The following is a 21874-nucleotide window of genomic DNA, read 5'->3' on the forward strand; positions in this document are numbered from 1 at the left end:
CCCACGTTGCGTACAAACCCTGTCTAAGCATTTTATTGTCTCCTACTCCTAGAGCCATTCCCTAGGAGTAGCTAGATCAGAGGATGAGCTAGATCTGAGGATTCACTGTTCTCTTTTTTGGGGGGCCCATGAGCTGGAGAAAGCCCCCAAATTCAGATGCTTCTCTCTATGTGTAGAGTCACTTTATCTTCTAGTTATCAAAGATACCCACTTCCGTCACACAGAAGAAGAACTCATTTTTCTTACCAAACATTTGTAGTGAGCCTTTGTCAGTAGACCAGGATGAAACCCAAGGATATGGTTAGATTGAGCCTGACACTTGGGCACAGTTCATTGGTAGGCACAGCCCCCCTTCGGAAATGAACCAATCCCCTCATCTCTCATCACATTCCAACGAGGCACCTTTGCACGTGATTTGTAATTTTGGTTATTTTTGAAAATTTTGGTTATTTTTAATATCTTAATTGAGTAGAGTATGACATTAGTAATGTCTCCCTCTCTCTCTCTCTCTCTCTTTATTTTTGAGAGGGAGATAGAGCATGAGTTGGTGGGGGGGAGGGACAGAGGAAGAGAGAGAAAGAGAATCTTAAGCAGGCTCCACGCCCAGCACAGAGCCAGACTAAGAATTCAATTTCAGGACTTGAGATCATGACCTGAGGTGACAGCAAGAGTCAAGGTTTACTCAACTGAGCCACCCAGACGCCCTGACATTAGTATCTTGGATAATGTTCCCAATACTTCAGTCGTCTGCTATATTGGGAGCAAATTACTCTGTGTAAATCATCCTTGCAGATGATGGAGGAGAACTAGTGCTAGAGTTTGGGTACAATAGTTCTGATATTGAGAACACACTTTCCTGACTTGTTAATTATAATGGACCTTTCATGACAAGTTGGGTTTTCCTCTGTGCATATCGACTGGGAAAGTCTTTGAAAGCAAAAGCATTTCTCCTGGATTGACGTGGGTTATTTTATTCCCTCATCGTCCATGGGAGACCCTTAGAAGAAATGTCTATTTCTACCCTATGTTGGGGAGAGTTGGAAACCCACGCTCTGGGAGTGGGCAAGCCTTGATTGAACACCTGTTCTGTGGGACAGTGATCTCAGTGTGGGGCACCTGGATGGCCCCATGCCTCAGGTTTTCATAGAAGGAGGCACAAGAAGATTGACCACCAGGCCAGAAGGCATTGGAATCTGGCCTCTCCTCATTCTGGGTTCTTAGCTTTTCTGATCCTCCGTTTCTTCCTGTGACATGGGGACATCAGGGGGTCTGAGGTTGTAATAAGATCACATGTCTGGTGCCCTTAGCACACTATGGCTGGTAAGCCATGACATCACCTTTGTTACTATTATCTCTGCCAGCGCTTTCCTGTGGAGGTGGGAAGGGTTGGGGGTTCCACTCTCAGAAGTAGTTACGACTCAAAATCAACAGAAATTGCTGACAAGCTGGATAGGGCTTGCATCAGGGACCAAGGAGCATAAACATCTCTTTGCAATGCTGAGCTCCAGCTCTGTTGTACCGCCCGGGGGCACTTTGACCTTCACAGCCTTACTGCCCTTGAGCAGACAAGCAGATGCAGAAGTGATGCCCGCCCGAGGCCGAAGGGCAATGGGGTGTGGGCTTTGCTTCCACACCTCTGCAACCTCCCCCTCCCCAACACCCACCATTCCAGCTCTGTCTTGGGCCAATCTTTGACCGCCTCAGTTTCCCTAATAGGGTGGTGTGGGGGTGGGGGTGGGGGCTGCAGAGGGTTGATTCCGAGGGGTAGCAGGAGCTCCAAGTTTCCTGCGTTTAACATGTTTAAGAGGCGCCTGCCTGGCTCAGTCAGTAGAGTGACCTTGGGGTTGGAGGTTCCAGCCCCATACTGGGTGTAGAGATTACTTAATAAAATAAAATCTTAAAAAAACTAAACTAAACTAAACTAAAATGTTCAAGACCAGGTCAGTTCCTCCCCCTCCCCCAAGTGTCGAGCTCCTTTCGGACGTCCAGGTGAGCCCCGAGAGGGTGCTGCAGGTGACACCGTCCACGGAGCACCTTTGTGGCACGTTTCCTCCTTGACCGACCCGCGTCCTCCCTCGGCCATTCTCCCCAGTTCCCAGTCCGACCCATCTGGAGCCGGATTCTCCCTCCGCTCCGGCGCGCCCATTGCACATTCGGGGAGGAGGGGGGGCGCCCGGCGGCGGAGGTCCGGGAGCGCTCGCCCCGCCTGCCCGCGGGGCCCCGGGGCTGGGTGAGGCCGGGGGCGGGGCCGGGCGGGGCAGCGGGGAGGGGGTGCGGGGCTCCGAGAGGACACCCGCCGCCGCCGCGGCCGGCACCTGCAGCCGTCGGATGGGTCCGCCGCCCCTGAGCCCGCCCGCAATGCTGCCTCTGCTGCTGCTCCTCCTGCTGCTGGGACCCGGACACGCCGGTGAGTGAGGGAGGGGTGCGGCCCCGGAGGAGCCGGGAGTCCTGCCTTCCGGTCCCTCTGCAGCCCCTCCAACTCCTCAGCCTCCTCCCCTCCCCTCGCCGGGGCCCCAGGAGCTCCTAGCGCTCCTTTCCCGGCCCACGGATGCATTCCTTAACCAGGTTTCCAGGAAGCCTGTCCCCCAGCCCTGTCCCCTCGCCCCCTGGGGCACCCTCCAGTCAGCGGGCCTGGGGTCCGTGAACTCATCCTTCACTCCACCTGTCGCTGAGGTCTAAGGTAGGGCCATCAGGGGTTCACCTGGGAGGGGCAGGTGAAGAACTTAAAGTGACTTTCTCACTGCCCTTGGCCATCATCCTTGCAGAAGTCTCCTCAGCACCTGACAGTTTCTGGGGTGTACAGACACACCCACTCACAGGAAAATATAGGGATACACCAGGAGCAGGGAGACAGGCAGGCACGGAACACCTTCAGCCTCACCTGGGCAGGCAGGTGTAGGGTTCATGGACAGGCTTGCACAGGGACACAGCAAAGGTACCTTGGAGGGAACACACACACACACACACACACACACACACACACACAGCTCAGGTATACAGAACAGCCCGACATGGAGACACACACACACACACACACTCAGGCCCATGGGACGCCTGGACAGCCTTGGCACTCCCAAGCAGAGGCTGTCGCGGGCAGACAGAGCAAACAGACCCCAGAATGACCTACCTCACCTAAGTTGGCACGGAGGGAGTGTTTTCCTTGGTTCCAAACTCAGCGCTGGACGGCTGCCCCGTGCCTTGGTTCTCTGGAGGGCTGTGCCCAGGACCCTGAGATGGCCAGAGTGTGGTCAGGTCGCAGTAGGGGACAGCTTGGGGCATGGAGTTAGGACTGGGGCCATTTCAGGTATGCTCAGATGGGGAGTGATCCGTGGAGCTTGGTGGGTCCGGAGGTCAAGGGACCTTTTTCTAGAAGCCCAGTGTGTGGAGCTGTCCACAGCAGAGATCTGCTCTCAAAGAGCTCCCAGTCAAGAAGGTCTCCCAGGGGTGCCTGGGTCGGTTAGGCACCTGCCTTCGGCTCAGGGCATGATCCGACGGTCTTAGGATCGAGTCCCACGTTGGGCTCTCTGCTCAGTGGGGGAGGCTGCTTCTCCCTCTCCCTCTGCCTGCCACTCCCTCTGCTTGTGCGCTCTCTCTGTCAAATAAATACATAAAATCTTTAAAAGAAATAAATAGAAAGTCACTTCCATAAGCAGACAGCTGCACAGTGTGGTAAGGACCCCTATAGTCCCCTGGGGGCCAGGCTGATTATAGAATGAGGTGACAGGTGAGCCTGGTGAACATGCGGTGAGGGCATGTGCCTTGCAGGGCGTCTGTGATGGGAAATCCGGCTGGAGGAGAAGTTAATGATGAGCAGGGTCTGCATGGGGGTGCTGAGAGAGGACCTGGGAAGGTGGGAGGGGCCCGCTCACGCAGGGCCTCTGGGCTGAGGCCCCCGAGCTTTATCTGGACGGTGGCGGGAGCCACGGTGGTGGGTGCTGGGTGCTGGGGGTGGGGGTTGGTTTTGGGCAGATGTGTGGGCAGCTGGGAGCCGCACCTGGCCAGTTCCGGGAGAGTGAGGACTGGTCACCCAGAGAGGAAGGAGAAACTTAACTGGTTGCTATGTTGTCTCTCTATTTAATTCATCTCTATTCCCCCCCCCCCAAATATGGTACTCTTTCCACCGAGAAAAAAAAACAGCAATGGGTTTAATTTTGGCCTGGACTCTTCTAAAAAGTCAGGGTGATCAAAACTTGTTTTAAAAAAATTTTTTTGGAAGATTTCATTTATTTGACAGTGAGAGAGAGAGAGAGAGCACACGAGCAGGGAGAGTGACAGGCAGAGGGAGAGGGAGAAACAGGCTTCCCATTAAGCAGAGAGCCCAACAACATGGGGCTGGATCCCAGGACCCCGGGATCATGACCCGAGTCGAAGGCAGATGCTTAATCGACTGAGCCACCCATGCAGCCCTGAAAACTTGTTTTAGATGAAAAGAGGTGAGACACAATGCACAGACCTGGCTTGGCTCCTCTGGCTCCGAGAGGCGGAGAACGGACACCCAGGAATCCGGCAGGCTGCCGTGTGAATTTCTGCTCTGGGCCGCGCCAGCCCTGTGCTTCTCTAAGCCTCAGTCTCCCCATCTGTAAATGGGATAACAGTTGCCCATAAGACAAGGAGGCTATGCTGTTGACAACAAGAGGCACCCATCCATTTTGGAGCGTGGTATGGGGTGAGGTTCAAGTGATCACACTCTTTACTGCTGCTCTGTTCGGTTTTGTTTTTGTTTTTGTCTTTAAAGATTATTTATTTATTTATTTCACAGACAGAGATCACAAGTAGGCAGAGAAGCAGGCAAAGAGAGAGAGGAGAAAGCAGGCTCCCCGCTGAACAGAGAGCCCGATGTGGGGCTCGATCCCAGGACCCTGGGATCATGACCTGAGCGGAAGGCAGAGGCTTAACCCACTGAGCCACCCAGGTGCCCCTCTGTTTGGTTTTACCGACCAATGCCAGAGAGCAGACTCATTCGTTGCCTTCACCAGAAGGAGGAGTTGCTTTGGGATCATCGGATGTCCCGGTCACAGTGGGTTTAGAGGTCCCTGACCCCAAGCAGTGGCCCCATTGGTGCCTCTCAGCTCAGTCACCCGGCAGGCCTCCTTCCCTTGCCATTATTGGGTGAAGAGGAAGGTGCCCTGGTCTGGAGGTCAGAGCCTGGGTGAGAACCCCCCAGTCAGATCAGGTTCTTGTTGGCTGTGTGACTGTGGGGGTCGTCCTTCGTGCCTCAGTCTCCTCTTCCTCACCTGTGAAACGTGGGGGGTCCAGTCCCTCCTGCTATGTACTGCTGTGTGTCAGAGCTGCATGGGAAACCAGACAGGTGGCTGGGCTCAAGCCTCAGGGCCTCTCTATGTGGGAGGAAGCCATGCCTGGGCAGTGAAAATAAAGGAAGAAACAAAAGACGTGCCCCAAAGTCTGGAGGGGCATGTTGGGGGGGCAGGGGAGACATACAGACAGGAAAGACCCTGCAGGGGAGACTTCCTTTGTGGCAGGGACCCTGTTTAGCTCATCTCTGATGCCCAGTGCCCAGCACAGGCAAGTGGACAGACATTTGATGTGGAACTAGCTGTCTAACTTCATCTGGAGTAGACGAGGGCAGGAGACTGGAAATCAGGACATTCCAGGAAGAGGGGCCAGCCTGTGCAAAGGCCCAGTGGTGTGATTGTTTGGATGCTGTGGCTCTGTGATTTGTTTTCTCTTTCAGGGCTGCCTTGAAGACATTAACAATAGTTAGAGCTTGTCATGTGCCAGGGGCTTTACACGCATGATGGCATTTCATTCTCCCTATTTTATAAATGAGGAAACCAAGGCCCAGAGAGGTTGAGTAAGTTGTCCGAGGTCACACAGCGAGGAAGTAGGAGATCTGCGATTCAAACCCAAACGGTCATCCAAGCCCTTCTCAGACTATAGCCCTTCCCCAAGCCCTGCCCTGCAGCCTCTGACCTTTGTTTCCCTCTAGCTTCCCAGAGGTCACACGTGCACCGGCGTGGGCTTCTAGAACTGGCAGGGACCATGAACTGTGTTGGCAGCCGCAGCCCCCTGTCCTACATAAGCTATGGATGCTACTGTGGTCTGGGAGGCCATGGCCAGCCCCGCGACGCCATTGACTGGTGAGTGCATGCTTGGGCCCGGGCTTAGAAGGTCCCCCACCGCCTGGGGTAGTTAAGGCTTATTTAAGGAAATACCCACAACTGAGGTTTCTGTTTGGACTAGCACGATCCCAGCACATGGTACAACCTTGCAGACAGTGGGCCTTCTGGGTGATGTGACCAATGAGGACAAACCCCAGGGGGCGGGCAGCTGTCCCCCCAGCCTGGCCCTGGGATGAATTACTTGGGCTGCAAAAATAACATAAAGTTGGTCAGACTTATTATGCACCAGGAACTGTTCTGAGAAGCCCTCTCAGTCCTCACAACAATCCCATTTCAGAGATGAGGACACTGAGGCAGGAGAGATTAAGTAATTTGTCTGAGGCCACAGAGACAGTGAGGAGTGGGGGCTGGGATCCGAACCCGGACAGCCTGGCTGGATTTATGCCCCTAATCTCTGCACCCTGAGTGAAATGCCCATTCTGTGCAAGGCTGTGGGTGTAGATCTTTCCGTGAATTCCTTTCCTTTATCCTCAGAGGCTGGCAGGAGGGCTGTCCCTGGAGGCTCTGGGAGGCATGGCCACTCACCCATTTCCACACAGCTAGTAGGAGGTGGCAGAGGGCACAAGGTGAGGGTCTCTTCCCGGGCTTGGAGGATTTGACTGTCCCAGATAAGTCTTTGCTTAGTCTTGTGTTTCCAATGTTCCCGAGCATGGCTGTCTGCTGTCTGCTTCCTACACATTCTCCCAGATGTAGCTCAGCCATTGCCCTCTCTGGGAGTTCCCAGATGTAGCTCAGCCATTGCCCTCTCTGGGAGTCCCCCTCCCATTTTTCAGCACTTCTCACCACAGATGTGGTGTCTGATGGCTGGTCTGCCCCCATCAGCAGACTGGGGGCTCCTTGAGAGCAGAGCGGCATCTGGCTGACCTCTCCCTGCTCGGTCCCACTGAGGGCTCTGGACACAGTGGGACTAGTGGCTGGATGGAGACAGCGCCAGTGAATGAATGAATGATGGGCAGGTTTGGGGACATTCGTGGATGTTTCTCAGAATTGCTCAACAGCAAATTATCATTATTATTATTATGGTTGATGTCCTATTATGTGGCTGACACTGGGCTGGACACTGGGGACACTGTGGAGAGCGGGACAGAAATGGTCCTGTCTGCACAGAGCTCCGGCCAGTACGGAAAACAGAAGCTCATCCGTTTTGTCCCTAAAATGAGAGTCTCGTCGTAACCTGCCCTGGAGGGAAGGAACCCAGTTTTATGAGAGGATGTTATCAGGAGACCGTCATAGACTGGGGAGATTGGGAGCTGGGTGACATCTTGGGATTGGGGTTGGTTCTGGGGCTGAGATCTGGAGGGAGGAAGGATGGACAGGAAGCTGCCCCAGGCAGAGGGCAGGTCCCACGCAAAGTCAAAGTCAGGAGGCAGGTGGGACTCTGCTCATTCCTGGCATCAGAAGGAGGCAGGTGTGCTGGAGCTCAGAGACACAGAATGAGGCTGGCAGGGGGCAGGGGACCCCACACACTGGGGTCAGCAAAATTACTTCCCTGGGAGGTGGGGATTCTCGGGGACCCAGCTTAGACGAGAAGATGCTGGCTCCCTGTGTGTCCCCACTTACCCATGGTCCGTTCCTCCACCCACCTGATGGTCTGCCTGTCTGCCATCCACAGGTGTTGTCACCAGCACGACTGCTGCTACACGAAGGCTGAGCAGGCTGGCTGCAGACCCAAGATTGAGCGCTACTCCTGGCAGTGTGTCAATCAGAGCATCGTGTGCGGTGAGTCCCCAGCAGGGCCCGCACCTCCCTCCCCCAGCGGCCCAGGGCATCATCCTGGCTGCAGGAACTCACCACCTCTCCCAGCCCTGCAGGGACCACCCCCCCCCCCCCACCAGAGGGTTATCTACTCTAAGTGATTTTTAACACAGAGCACTTAGAGAAATAGACAAAGAAATCAGGACAAAAGCCAAAAAGGAAAGGACACCAGGTATAACCGACCTCGATGTCCATCAGCTGGGGGTGTGGGTAGATAAACCCGTGATGTGTTCTTACTGTGGACGACTCTGCAGCCCAGAGAAAGGGATAAGGTAGAACCTCAGGCTGACACGAGAAAGTGTTGAGCGGAAAAGCAAACCGCAGGGTGACGTATCCAGCAAAGCACCATTTCTGTTTAAAAAAAAAGAAGAAGAAGCTTGCAACGTAGTAGCATGCTTACTTCCCACGGAGACCTGCAGATACTTGCAAAGCTCAGAAAAAGGTATGTAGAGATACCGCACGCTGCAGGGGGCTGTGGTCATCCCCAGACACGGGATCGGACTGAGGCAGGGGCGGCGGAAGGCAAGTTCCCGTTCCCGTAACGTGTCTCTTCCTTTACAAAGAGAATGTCTTCATGAATTACTTTTGCGTCAAAGCTTAGAAAGAAAAGGAATGCACGGTCTGAGCTGTGTAAGGGTGACGTTCCCGATCTCTGCCAATTACTCTGACAGGCATCAGAACGAATGAAAATGAAAAGGTGGACAGATGGACGGGTGGGTGGGCAGACGGAGGGAGGACAGGTGAAGCGGAGTGTCAGCGGTAGACGCGGCGAGGCAGGTGTACACATGTTCTCCGTGGTTCATTCCGCTTTTCTCTGTGTTTGGAATTTTCTGCAACAGAATGTTAGGAACCAAAAGAAAATGAAAGGAAAGAGCTTGGTGAGAAGGGCCTGTGTCTGTGTCCCACCTGCCCCCATGCCCCAGCGTGTGATCCTCTCAAGGTGGAGGCCAGTTCTGCCCTGGAGTGGTTTGATGATGCCCCCTGCACCATGGTTCTGGGGCTCTAGTCCCAAATGTCCTGCACTAGGAGGACCAGAGGCCATGGGCTGGGGCTGGGGGCCCACCTAGTGAGTGTGGGGGGGGGGAGGGGGATGTAGAACTTGGACTTAGCTTGTAATATGAGTGTTCATTTCACTGGCCTTTCTTCCCTAAGGCTGAGCCAGTGGAACAAGCCCGTGTTCTAGAGACATCCTACCACTTACCATTTGGGGACCCCAGGAGAACCCCTTCCTCTCTCTGGAACGCTGGGCCCTCATCTCTCAAAATAGGGCAGGTTGGTGTCCCCTGGGCCATGTTTGTCCTGCAGATGTCTTGCTTCACCTGCACAGTGTTTAGAAAAGTAGTTTGGGCCAGTATTTGAAAAATCAAAATAGGTCACATGAAAAAATCTGAATTTCTGAATGTCCAGTTTTCTTAAAAAAAAAAAATTGGGAGCTCCAATAGCATCAGACCCGGTAGCAACCATTGGCTGGAGCTTAGAGGGGCTGCCAGTTACAGGCAGGGCCTCTCTCTCCCATCTGCCCCAGTCCCCACCATGCCCTATTGCCTCACATTGACGCCAAGTGACAATTACCATATTTCACTTCCCTTGTGATCTTCATATGGTTATGGAAAATAAATACTTCTTTTTTTTAAGATTTTATTTATTTATTTGAGAGAAGAAGGTTAGAGCAAAAGCAGAAGTCAGGGAGAGGGCCAGAGGGAGAGGGAGGAGCAGACTCCCTCACTGAGCAGGGAGCCAGATGTTGGACTCAGTCCCCAGATCCCAACATTAGGACCCGAGCTGAAGGCAGATGCTTAACCTCTCTTTTAATCCTTCTAACTGTGGAGGAGAAAGTCTCAGTTCTGTGCTAGTTTAGCTTTAACATCCCTGGAACACCTGATGATTTTGTTTTTTTTTTAACAGAGAGAGCAGGCTTAGATCCAAGAACACTTCCGTTCATCAACTGAATTCTGCCATAAAAAAAAAAATTCTTCTTATTTATCTCGTTATCTACCTACCCATTTATCTGTCTTTACCAGCAAGCAGCATGTATTTAATAAGAAAATTTTATCAAAATCCATCCTAACTTCATTGTACAGTTTACGTGGCCAGCCATTCTGGAAGTTAAAAGAAAAATAAAACAGCAATTAAAAATTTTAAGTGTTGGAGTGCCTGGGTGCCTCAGTTGGTTAAGTGTCTGCCTTTAGCTCAGGTCCTGAGATCAAGCCCCGCATCGGGCTCTCTGCTCGGCGGGAAGCCTGCTTCCCTTCTCCTAGTCCCCCTGCTTGTGTTCTCTCTCTCGCTGTGTCTCTCTCTGTCAAATAAATACATAAAATCTTAAAAACAAAAATTACCTTCTGATGGATGGTATTTTCCACGTATAGGTTCCTTTCAAATAAGTAAAAAAAGCTGAATCCATTTTAAAAATAGGAAATAGGGTGCTTGGTTGGCTCAGTTGGTTGAACATCCAACTCTTGATTTTGGCTTAGGTTGTGGTCTCAGGTTTGTGGGATCGAGCCCTATGTCTGGCTCCGCATGCTGGTTGTGGAGTGAATCCCTGTGAATCCCTGCTTGGGATTCTCTCGCTCCCTCTCCCTCTCTCTCTCTGCCCCTCCTCCACTCATAGGTGCACACTTGCTCTCTCTTAAAAAAAAAAAAAAAAGAAAAAGAAAAGGAAGTAATGAGGCATTTGGCTAGCTCAGTTGGTGAAGCATGTGACTCTTGATCTGGGGTCGTGAGTTTGAGCCCCACATTGGGTGTGAAGATTACTTAAAAATAAAAGTATTAGGGCACCTGGGTGGCTCAGTTGGTTAAGCGACTGCCGCCCGCTCAGGTCATGATCCTGTAGTCCCGGGATCGAGTCCCACATTGGGCTCCCAGCTCCAAGGGGAGTCTGCTTCTCCCTCTGACCTTCTCCCCTCTCGTGCTCTCACTCTCTCGCAAATAAATAAATAAATAAATAAATCTTTAAAAAAAATCTTACAAAACAAGTAAGTATAGGAAGTAATAGTACAGGTACTAGGTAGGTAAGGCTGCTGACCCAGAAACTGGTCCCGTAACTTTTTCTTTCTTTCTTAGTTTTAATAGAGATAAACATAATGCAACATTAAACATTTACAGTATAAACTTCAGTGATATTTAATACATCCATAATGTCATCCACCACCTCTGTCTAGCTCCAAAAGATTTTCTTCCAACCCCACCCTCTCCCTCAAAAGAACCCCACTAAGCAGTCAGTCCTCCTTCCCCCTTCCGTCAACACCTGGCAACCAAATTTGTTTTCCATCTCTATGGATCTACCAATTCTAATTTTATATACACACATATGTGTATTGAATTCTGTTATTATATATAATATATATCTCAACTGAATTCTATGATTATATATAATAAATATATAACAGGATATCATTTATTGTGTTATTATATGTAATATAATATATAACTATATAACTATAATATATAATATATAACTATATATAATATATAATGTATATAATATAGAACTATAATATATAACTGTATATTATATATATTACATATATTATATTACATATAATATAATAACAGAATATATTATATATAACATTATGTATATAATTCACATAAATGAAATATATATAATATTTCCTATAAATGAATTCATACAATCTGTGGCCTTCGGTGTCTGGCTTCTTTCACTTAGCATCCTATTTTCAAAGTTCATCCATGTGGTATCACACAGTTGAACATCATTCCTTTTTTTTTTTTTTTTAAGATTTTATTTATTTATTTGAGAGACAGAGATCACAAGTAGGCAGAGAGGCAGGTGCGGGGGTGGGGGAGAAGCAGGCTCCCTGCTGAGCAGAGAGCCCGATGCAGGGCTCGATCCCAGGACCCCGAGATCATGACCTGAGCCAAAGGCAGAGGCTTTAACCCACTGAGCCACCCAGGCGCCTCAATGTCAATCCTTTTTATGGCTGAGTAGCATTCCCTTTGTAGGGATAGACCACACTGTTTATACTGGGGTTTTTTGCACCTGCTGAGGGCCGGAAACAGTGCTACTCTGAACATTTGTGAGAGAGTATTTGTTTGAGCACTGTTTCCATTTCTTTGGGGGATATCACTGTGAGTGGGATGGCTGGGTCATCTGGTAATTCTCTTTTTACTTTCTGAGGAACCATTAAACTTTTTTACCGAAGCCGCACATCTTCATGTTCTCATAAGCCTTGTGTGAGGGATACAGTTTCTCCACAGTTTTGTCAACACTTGTTATCTCCTGTTTGTTTTGTTTCCTTGCTTTTAGTGGGGGTGTTGAGTGTATCTCATCGTGGTTTGAGTTTGCGTTTCCCTAATGACTAATGATGTTAAGCATCTTTTCATGTGCTTGTTTTCTTTGGAGGAATGTCTATTCAAGTCTTCTACTCATTTTTATTTTTTTACTTATTTGTTCATATGTTTTAAACGTTTTTATTTTTAAGTGATCTCTACACCTGACATGGGGCTTGAACTCATAGCCCTGAGGTTGAGAGTCCCTCTATCGACTCTATCGACTGAGACCACCAGGTTGCACAATTTTAATTGGGTTGTCTTTTTGTTATTGTGTGATAAGAGTTCTTTATATATTTTGGATCCTAGACCCTTATCAGATTGGCGATTTGCAAATGTTTTCTCCCGTTTTGTAGGTTGTCTTTGCATTTTATTGATAACATCTTGGATGCACATATCTGTTTTGTCTTTTGTTGATTGTGTTTTTGGTGTCCTAAGAATCCACTGTCAGATCCTACGTCATGAAAACTTACTCCTTTTTCTTCTAACGGTTTATAATTTGAACTCTTATATTTATCTTATTTGTTTTTTAAAAGATTTTATTTATTTATTTGACAGAGAGAGAGAGAGAGAGAACAAGCAGAGAGAACAGGTGAGGGAGAAGCAGTCTCCCTGCTGAGCAGGGAGCCCAGTGCAGAGCTTGATCCCAGGACCCAGGGATCATGACCTGAGCTGAAGGCAGATGCTTATCCAACCAAGCCACCCAGGTGCCCCTGAACTCTTACATTTAGGTCATTGATCCACTTTGAGTTAGTGTTTGTACATAGTGTGAGGTAGGGATCCAACTTAATGCTTTTGCATGTGTATATCCAGTTGTTCTAGCACCATTTGAGACTCATTTTGCCCCACTGAATAGTCTTGGTACCCTTGTTGAGAGTCACATGGCCCTCGATGGATGACTTCCCTGTGCCTCAGTTTCCTTACCTGGAAGATGGGTGTTACAAAGATGAAAAAGGGGTTTATAACACAATAAACAGATGGGACTGGGTTGTTACTCTTTCCCTTCCCTTCTCCTCCAGCTGTCAACCTGATCTGAACCTCTCTCTGACCTCCACTACCTCCATTAGAGAGAACGGAGGATCTGGCATGACTTTCCATTAAATCCGCTACTCCTGATGTGCACGGAAGGAAGCCAATATAAGGGTTACTGGAAGGATGGTCTTAGAGATTTGTGGACTCTTAGCTGTATCTCCTTTGCATGAAGTAGCAGTTGGTGTAAGAGCAAAGCTGAATTAATACGGAGACATAATATCAACGTTTAGGACCGAAAGTATCCCAGACATTGACTTGTCCAGCCCTCTTATTTCAAGCCCGGGGAACTGAAAGCAGCTCAGGGAAAGAAGGGACTCACTTAATGTGGTGGTCATGTGCCCTCTCCGGGGCACACCTCCCTGTCCACAGACTGTCCCCAGACTGCCCAGCCCCAGGGTGGGCAGAGAGGAGGTGAAACGGGGCTTGACTGGGAAATGGGTTAAAGTTCTCTCCCTTCTCCCTTCAACCCGCATGGTCCCCTTGCCGCTAAGCACGTGAAAGCGATGTCTGTAAACTGGTTTTTGGTGTGTCTGCTGGTGGAGCTCATGCCTGTTTACAGAACCGCCCGCCCTGAACCGAATGAAAAGAACCAAAATATCTCTTCTGCATTTGTCTTTGGCTAAAAATATTCTCTTCTTCTGTTTGGAGATACTCCGAACATAGCTGTTTACCTAATTACAGGTGTCGCCCCATTTTCCACTTATGGACCTGACTTAAATATATTAAAAAAATTTTAAAGCCTACGGTAATATTTACTGGCAGACCTTTATTTTAAGCTTAATCCTTGGGGGCTGTTTTTTCCTTTTAAGCTTTTATTTTTCTTGAGTAACACGAGGCAGTTGTGTTCCTGAGGCTATGGAGTAGGGGGAGACCACGTCTTGCTTTTGAAAGAAACTTTCTGGGGTGCCTGGAGGGCTCAGTCAGTTAAGAATACGGGGCTTGATTTCAGCTCAGGTCATAATCTCAGGGTCGTGGGATCGAGCTCGGATCGGGCAACGTGCTGAGCGAGGTGCCTGCCTGAGATTCTCTCTCTCCCTCTGCTCCCCGCTCCCCGCTCCTTCACTCTCTGTCTCTCCCAAACAAACAGACAGACAGACACTCTTTTGTGCAGGGAGAAGGGTTGGAGTGCAAGGCGGGTACAGGTATTAGAGCCGCTGATCTGAGGCTGGAATCCTGGCTCGCCCGCTGCTTAGTGCTGTGATCTTGGACAAGTTACGGAATCCCTCTGAGCTCTGCTTTCCTCATCCTTAAAATGAGAGTAACGAAATTTAGATGCCGGGTTTGTATGAGGATTGGAAATGGTGTACAGCTTTCCTGTCATTCTCCCAGCACGTATTATTGAGAATCTATTCTGTGCCCGGCCCCATGCCAGGCTTTTGGCAAGACGGAGAGCAAGGTTCTGTAGTCTAAAGGGAGGAGGGTGGGACATAGTGTCTGTGCTCTTTGCTGCTGTAAGTACTGTGTTGGAAAAAACCAGATGAAGCATCAGACCTTCACCTATGTGAGGTGAAGGTCACCTTCATCATACCTTCATCTATAGTGGGATCAATCTTGAGAATATGAGGCTAAGAGAAAAAAGCTCTGGCTTCTGGCAGAAGGTCACATAGTGTGTGACTCCATTTTTATGAAATGTCCAGAACGGGCAAATCCATAGAGATGGAAAGCAGGTTAGTGGTTGCCCGGAGAGATCAGTGGGACTCAGGTGAGGGGTAATGGGGAGTGACTTCTTAATGGGTATGAAGTTTCTTTGGGAATGATAGAACTATTTTGGCTATATTAGATAGGAGTGATGGTTGCACAACGTTGTGAAGGTACTAAATGCCGCTGACTTGTGCATGTTAAAATGGTAAATTTTGTTTTGGGTATTTTGCCTCGATAAAAAGTGCAGGGGAGCAGAGTCAGGGATACTCTTTTATATAGAATGGCCTGGGGCCAGAGAAACAGTGATAAGATGCCATTGAAACAGAGACCTGGGGAATGTGAGAGGGGCCAAGCAAAAAGGTGGTAGGAATAGCCAGTGCAAAGGCCCTGAGGCAGGAAGGAATATCTGGGTGGTCCAGGAAGCTCAAGGAGGATGGTGAGGCTGGGGCAGAGTCATTTAGATGAGAGTGGAGGGTGATGATGTCAGTGTGATAGGGTTGGGATTGTACACAACGTTGAGAGCATTCCACTCAGATGGGGAGCCAGGGTTTTGAATGGAGGAAGGACATGATCTGATTTGCATTTTAACTGAACTCCTCTGACTGTGGTGTGGAGCATATCATGGAAGGAGCAAGGATGGAAGCCAGGCACTGGTTATGAGGCTGTGGGTAGCAGTCTTGGGGAAGACATACGGATGGGTGGGTGAGAGGAGAGGAGATGGCATGGGCACTCATCCCAGCGAGCCTGACCTTAGACAGCCAGCTCTGTGGGAGTAAGACCACCCTGGAGCTTCAGGGTGGCTCCTTTCTTGGGTGTCCGCGGGGTCATGCCACTCTAGGGGTGCCTGCGTCTCTCATGAGGCAGCCCAGGGGAGATCTACAGGCAGAGGGCTTGTTGCTGGATGGTCTTGTTCTGTTATTGATTTTTATGCATTATTTTATCTGTCACCCATCTATCTACCCATCATCATGTATCTGATCTGTCCATTCATTCGCCTGCTTGTTCTCATTCAAACCCAACACGTGTTTGTTGTGAAAAACTCAAACGCTAAGGAAATACTGTAAGGCAAAGGGGGCGCCTGCGTGGTTCAGTTGGCTGAGCGTCCAACTCTTGGTTTCAGCTCAAGTCATGGCTCAGTGTCGTGAGATCGAGGCCCATGGCAGGGTCCGTGCTCAGCAGGGAGTCTGGTCAAGGATCCTCTCTCTTCCTCTCCTCCTGCCGCTTCCCCTCCCCCACTTGCTCACTCTAAAATAAATAAATCTTAAAAAAAAAAAAAAAAGAAATACTCTAATGTAGACAGTGACACGGCACCCCGGGAGTTGACTAGTTTCTGTTAAGTTTGGCATCACTTCTACCAGATTTGTATGTCAGTGTAAATACACACACACACACACACACACATATGCGTATATGTACATATAATATCAGATCATACTACCTATATTCTATTTTTTTCACTACCTATATTCTATTTTTTCGTGTCTTAGACATCTTGGAACATAGGGGTCAACCTCATTCTTTTCTAGCAGGATAATAAGGGGCGCCTGGCTGACTTGGTCAGTAGATCCTGTGACTCTTAATCTCAGGGTTGTGAGTTCGAGCCCGACGTTAGGTGTAGAGATCACTTAAAAATAAAATCTTAAAAAAATAAATAAAATAAAGCAAGATAGTAACCTATGGCAAAATTTTGTAGTCTTGACACTGTTGACATTTTGACTCCAGTAGCAGGACCCCCCGCACAATGTAATGACCCAAAATGTCTCCAGACATTGCCAAATGCCCACGGTTGAGAACAACTGGTCTGGGACATGAAGGTACTTTATTTTGAACACTTGCCCATCGACTGCTGCCCATGTTTGCAGAGTCCGTGTTGGCTCATAAATCCTTGGGCACCTGCGTGAGGTTCTGTAGCATTGAGCCCTAGAACCGCTGGGTCTGATGGTGAGTTTGAGCCATCCCTAGTATTTGTATGCAGAAAGGGCTTGGGGGCTGGCTCAGGGACTTTCCCTTTTTTTTTTTTTTTTTTTTGTAATATTTTATTTATTTTGTGAGAGAGAAAGAGAGAACACAAGCCGGCAGAGGGAGAAGCAGACTCCCCGCTGAGCAAGGAGCCTGATGCGGGACTCGATCCGAAGACCCTGGGATCATGAACTGAGCTGAAGGCGGACGCTTAACAGACTGAGACACCCAGGCGCCCCTCGGGGACTTTTCTTGAAGGAGAATTTACATGGCAAGGGCACTGAAAAAATAATGTGTATCGTGTTTATTTATAGATGCTTGGGAAGGAGTAGAGGGGGAACCTGGTGACTATGAGGGGGCAGGAAGGCCACTATGGCCCCTATAGGTCACCTCTTTTTGGTACTGAGACTAGGTGGTACAGACATTTTAAATCTAACAGATATATTAAATTACACCTTGAAATAGCGATCCTTCAAATTTTGAGATTGCTTTTTCTGTTTGGAAAGTATCATAGGGCTCGAAGTAGAAACCTCTGAGATTATAAAATGCAAGCTTTACGGGAAACAAAACTTCCATTGATACTATACAGACAACCCCTTGACTAACCTCCTGGTGTTTTTCCCGTCTTTTTCAAGCGCATCATTAAAAAAACATATGGCATCGCTTCTCGGCCTTTTGGCTAGGATCAGGTGTAAAAAAAAATATATGGCAGTATGTTTTGTACTCCTTATTTTTTTGCTGAAGCGTATGCTGTTTCTCATGTCATTAAAACCCTATTAAAGAACCCTGTGTAACAAACAGGAATCGTATGTGTGGGCGCGTCCCCTGAGTCCGTGCCCCATTCCCTTCCTGCAGATAGGTCACGAGGTGTGATTGGGTGAGATGGACTTAGATTTCTCCTCCAGAAGCTTGGATTTCTCTCTGGAAGCTTGGGGTGCCTGTAGCACAGCCCTGAAGGCTGGGCGAGATGGGGACCACGGAGCCTTTTGCTCAGTTCCCGGTTCTGCAGAAATGCACAAAACACACACTGGCACCCGTCGTCCTGACTTCTTGTTATCGATGTAACGGATTATAACCGAGGCATCTTGTAGAGTGTTTAGACACAGGTTTTTGGATCTGGGAGTGTTTGCGTCTGGGTCCTCCCTTCCAGTAGTTTTCCAGCGTGTAGAAAGCTTCATGATGAATTTGCATGACGAGGATGTTCTCTTTTGGTCTTCTGTTAATTTTTCCAGTTGGGGCAAGGAGGAAGCTTTGGTTGTGGGATGGTCTGACAGCTGGAGAGGTTAAACCTCTCTTGCACTTGCTAATCTACGTTTTTAACCAAGACACCCTGATTTGGGGCTTACGGCCTTTAGGTAGGCAAGAGCATCTAACCAGCCTTTAGTGTTACAAATTCACTCCCACCGGTTTTTGTTGTGTTTTCGCTTGGTTTGTTTTTCCACCAGTTTCTTCTATTTATGGTATAAGATTTTTGGTTTTCTATTTATGGCATGGATAGAATTTATTTTTAATTTTCTTTTTAGAATTTGATACCATGTAATATAATTAAATTATAATTTATTTATTTAAATAATTGACTTACTGTTAAAAAATGAGGGGATTTAAAGGAAGGATGCTGAAGCTGCCACAGACCTGAGTGTGGGAAGCTCTCGTGCTTTACCTTGTGAGGGTCTCCAAGGAGTATTTTTAAAAATTTTTTATTTTTGTTTATTTGAGAGAGAGAGTGCGTGACCGGTGGTGGGAGGGGCAGAGGGAGAAGGAGAGAGAGAGAGAAGTAGACACCCCAGTGAGCAGGGAGTCCCATGCGGGACTGGATCCCCGGACCCTGAGATCCTAACCTGAGCAGAAGGCTGATGCTTAACCCACTGAGCCACCCAGGCACCCCTACAAGGAACATGAGAGGATCCTTCAAGAGCAGCTGGCCGCGGAAGGAGGTCCGCTCCAGCTTACCGAGTGTCCACGGCATGGAGTGTCCACTGTATGCCCTGCATTTTAACCGCTGGGCGTCTTTTCCTTCTCCCAGCAACCCTTAGAAGCAGGGACTGTTAGTGTCCCTGTGTCGCCCTGAGCAAACACCTAGAAGGGTTGAAGTGATGTGTTTAAAGCACAGAGTTGCTGCAGCCATGACCGAGCTGGTCAACTCCAAAGCTGGAGCTTCACTGTGCCTCTGGAGGGAATTTGGAAGGATTCGGTAGTGGGTGGGTTTTATATTTACATGTACGTGAATCATTAAAAGCCCACACTAAAAGGCACTGGGTGGCGTGGTTAGGCAGGATTTCCAAAGCTGTTGTAGGCATTATACCTTCTCGATCAGTAAGCCAGCCCTTGAAGATCAGGAAATCTTTCTAACTACTACCAAGGCGCAAGGAGACTGACCTTGGAGTGGTAGCCTCTGCGTCTCCAGAAGGCAGGCTCGGGCTGGAAGGGAAAGATGGGACCCTCTTGAAGGAGCCTGGGGGAGAGACGTGGAGAAGGAAGGCAGAAAGACGAAGGTGGAGCCAACCTTGACTGAGTGCTTGTCCCTTGCCAAGCCCCTGCTGGGCGCCCTACACGGGGTTCTCTGTAACCCCCGTTTCCAGTGAGGACTGGGCTTGGACGGCACGATCACCCCGGGGGCTAGGAAGTAGCAGAGCGGGCACTGCAGGCACCTACTGCTCCTCCGCACAGATCCTCGGGGGATAGAGTGTAACACTGATGCGGAGAAGCCGGAAGGTCGCACGGACTCTGGACTTTTCCATCTGAAAACACTTCCCTGGCAACTTCAGTTTCCTTTTCCATAAACGAGGGCCAACGTCGCCCCCCTCCCCAAGTTGCCAGGACGGAGATCGCATGAATTGCCAAGCCGCACTGAGATGCAACTTAGGACCCTTCCAGCCTCCCGCTTCCTGGCTTCCCTAGTGTTTATTGTCAGGTGTCTGCGAGGCCCTGCTCTAACTCAGTTTCCCCACTTCTTCCAGGACCCACGGAGAACAAATGCCAGGAGCTCTTGTGCAAGTGTGACAAGGAGATTGCTTACTGCCTAGCCCAGACTAACTACAACTTAAAGTACTTATTCTACCCCCGGCTCTTATGTGAGAAGGACTCGCCCCAGTGTGACTGACTAGCCTAACTTGGAATGTTCTTTCGCATAAGGAAATAAACACTTTTTTCAGTCATCAACAGCAGCTGCATTCAGTTCTTTGCAGGAGGGAACGGAGGCCAAGTGTGAAAGCTGCAACCCGTGTTTGCTTTCTCTCCCGGAACTTGGGGCTGAAGGCTGTGTGGCTTCCAGTTTAAGGTCAAAAGTCCTGTGCTTATTTTATAAAACCACAACGATGCCTATAGGCTGTATTGGGTTTGGTACCATTTTTGAGGTTCGCCCTTTATGAAAAGGGCTGAGCTTTGTGCTCTAATCTGCTCCCGATAGCGGGTGGGCCACATGAATGAACCCCCACCATGTGCCTGGCCTTGTCCTCTGTTCCTGGATGAGGCAGTAAACAGGACGTCCATTCCTGGGGCGCCTGGGGGGGCTCAGTTGGTTATCTGTCTGCCGTCTACTCAGATCATGATCTCAGGGTCCTGGGATCGAGCCCTGGGTTGGGCTCTCGGCTCTGCGAGGAGCCTGCTTCTCTCTTTCCCTCTGCTCCTTCCTCCTGCTCATGCTTTCTCTGTCTCTCTCTCTCTCAAATAAATAAAATCCTAAGGGGAAAAAAAAAAAAAGATGCCTGCCTCTGTGAAGTCCAGTTTGGTAGTTATGAGCTTAAGAATGAATTCTCCATCCCACTCCACCTAACGGTTAAATTTCCTGGTTACAGAAGTAGTATATCCTCAATGCTTAAAAAGATAAAGGAAAATAAAGACAAATATAAAGGGGGGGGGGGAATCACTCTTATTCCTACAATCCAGAATAACCACTTTCAGCATCTCTGTGTGCTATTATCAGTTTTGTGATACTTAAAAATGCCATTGACACCATAGCATAGGATTTTGTTTCCCCCCCATGTCATTAAAAAAACCTTTGGAAACTTCATTTTAAGTAACTGTACTACATACTGTCTTATAGAATACCCACTTTTGGAGACTGGTGATATTCCCAGTTTTTATTGATTATTGACGCGACGAGGATGCTAGTGAATAAATCTTTGCCACATCCCACCACCCCCCTTTTCATTGTTCCTTAACCCAGTGTCGTGCCCAAGGGCAGGCCACCCCAACCAAGATGGGCCACTCTGGTATGAAGATTATTTTGAGCTGAAGGCAGCAGAGACCCTGCGGGCTCAAGAGAAACTTTTGCCCCTCCTTTAACTACCGAGAAAAATCTAAATTGGGGGTCTGTTCTAGAATGAGGGTTATTGCCAGAGCTCAGTTTTATCTGAGTGGCCTATCTGCACGGGCAGGGCAAACAGCTCATTACCAAACATCTGCTCTTATCGTCCTGTGAATCACATTCCTTCCCTCTGATGGCCCATACCCCTAGCTTAGCTCAGGATGACATCGGGCCTCATCTTTGGAATAGGCAGGGCGGCATGGATTCCCTGTATTTACGTTAAATTTGATTTTCTGTTGATCTGTCTCTTGTCAGTTTGATTCTTAGTCCAGCTACAAGGACCCTGAACGGGGACAGGGATTCTTGCTGACCCCAGACTTGGCAGAAGTGCAATTTTTGTAGCAAAGGGCCTGAATATTTTCCATAAACATCCCCTTCTGTGGTACCCAAGCCCGCTATGATTGAGAGGGTCTGAGGGCGGAGAGAGGTAGCCAGCAGCCCTTCTCTCAATGTCTCAATGTGCCTGTCCCCACTCTGGCGATAAGAAGCAAGAGTCTGGCCCAGCCCATCTGCTTGAGGCCCAGTCTTAGCCCTTCCTCCCTCCCAGCGCATACATGGGTATTACTTATTCATCCTTGAAGCAGGATGTGGGGAAGGACGTGGGGACACTGCGAGCCCACAGGGTGCAGGCGGGGGTGCTGGACTGGCAGTCTGGCCTGGGCCCAGCCCCACTGATGCCAACCAGCCTCTCTGTGCTCATCTGGAAAGGAGAACAGTAACTGTGCAAGGCACCGGGCCAGGCATGTGCAAA

General features: G+C 49.1%; 1 protein-coding gene across 1 annotated transcript; it reads left to right on the forward strand.

Moving 5' to 3' along the window:
• The first annotated feature begins 2266 nt into the window (after window positions 1-2266).
• On the forward strand, window positions 2267-19974 carry PLA2G10 (phospholipase A2 group X). The gene is made up of 4 exons (XM_080830659.1): window positions 2267-2407; window positions 5948-6098; window positions 7753-7859; window positions 19775-19974. Exons 1-4 carry the CDS (start codon window positions 2329-2331, stop codon window positions 19915-19917), a joined length of 480 nt encoding a protein of 159 aa, XP_080686785.1. The 5' UTR covers window positions 2267-2328; the 3' UTR covers window positions 19918-19974.
• Window positions 19975-21874: the final 1900 nt, after the last annotated feature.

This window comes from Martes martes, assembly GCF_963455335.1.
Source record: "Martes martes genome assembly, chromosome: 18".
Classification (NCBI taxonomy): domain Eukaryota; kingdom Metazoa; phylum Chordata; class Mammalia; order Carnivora; family Mustelidae; genus Martes; species Martes martes.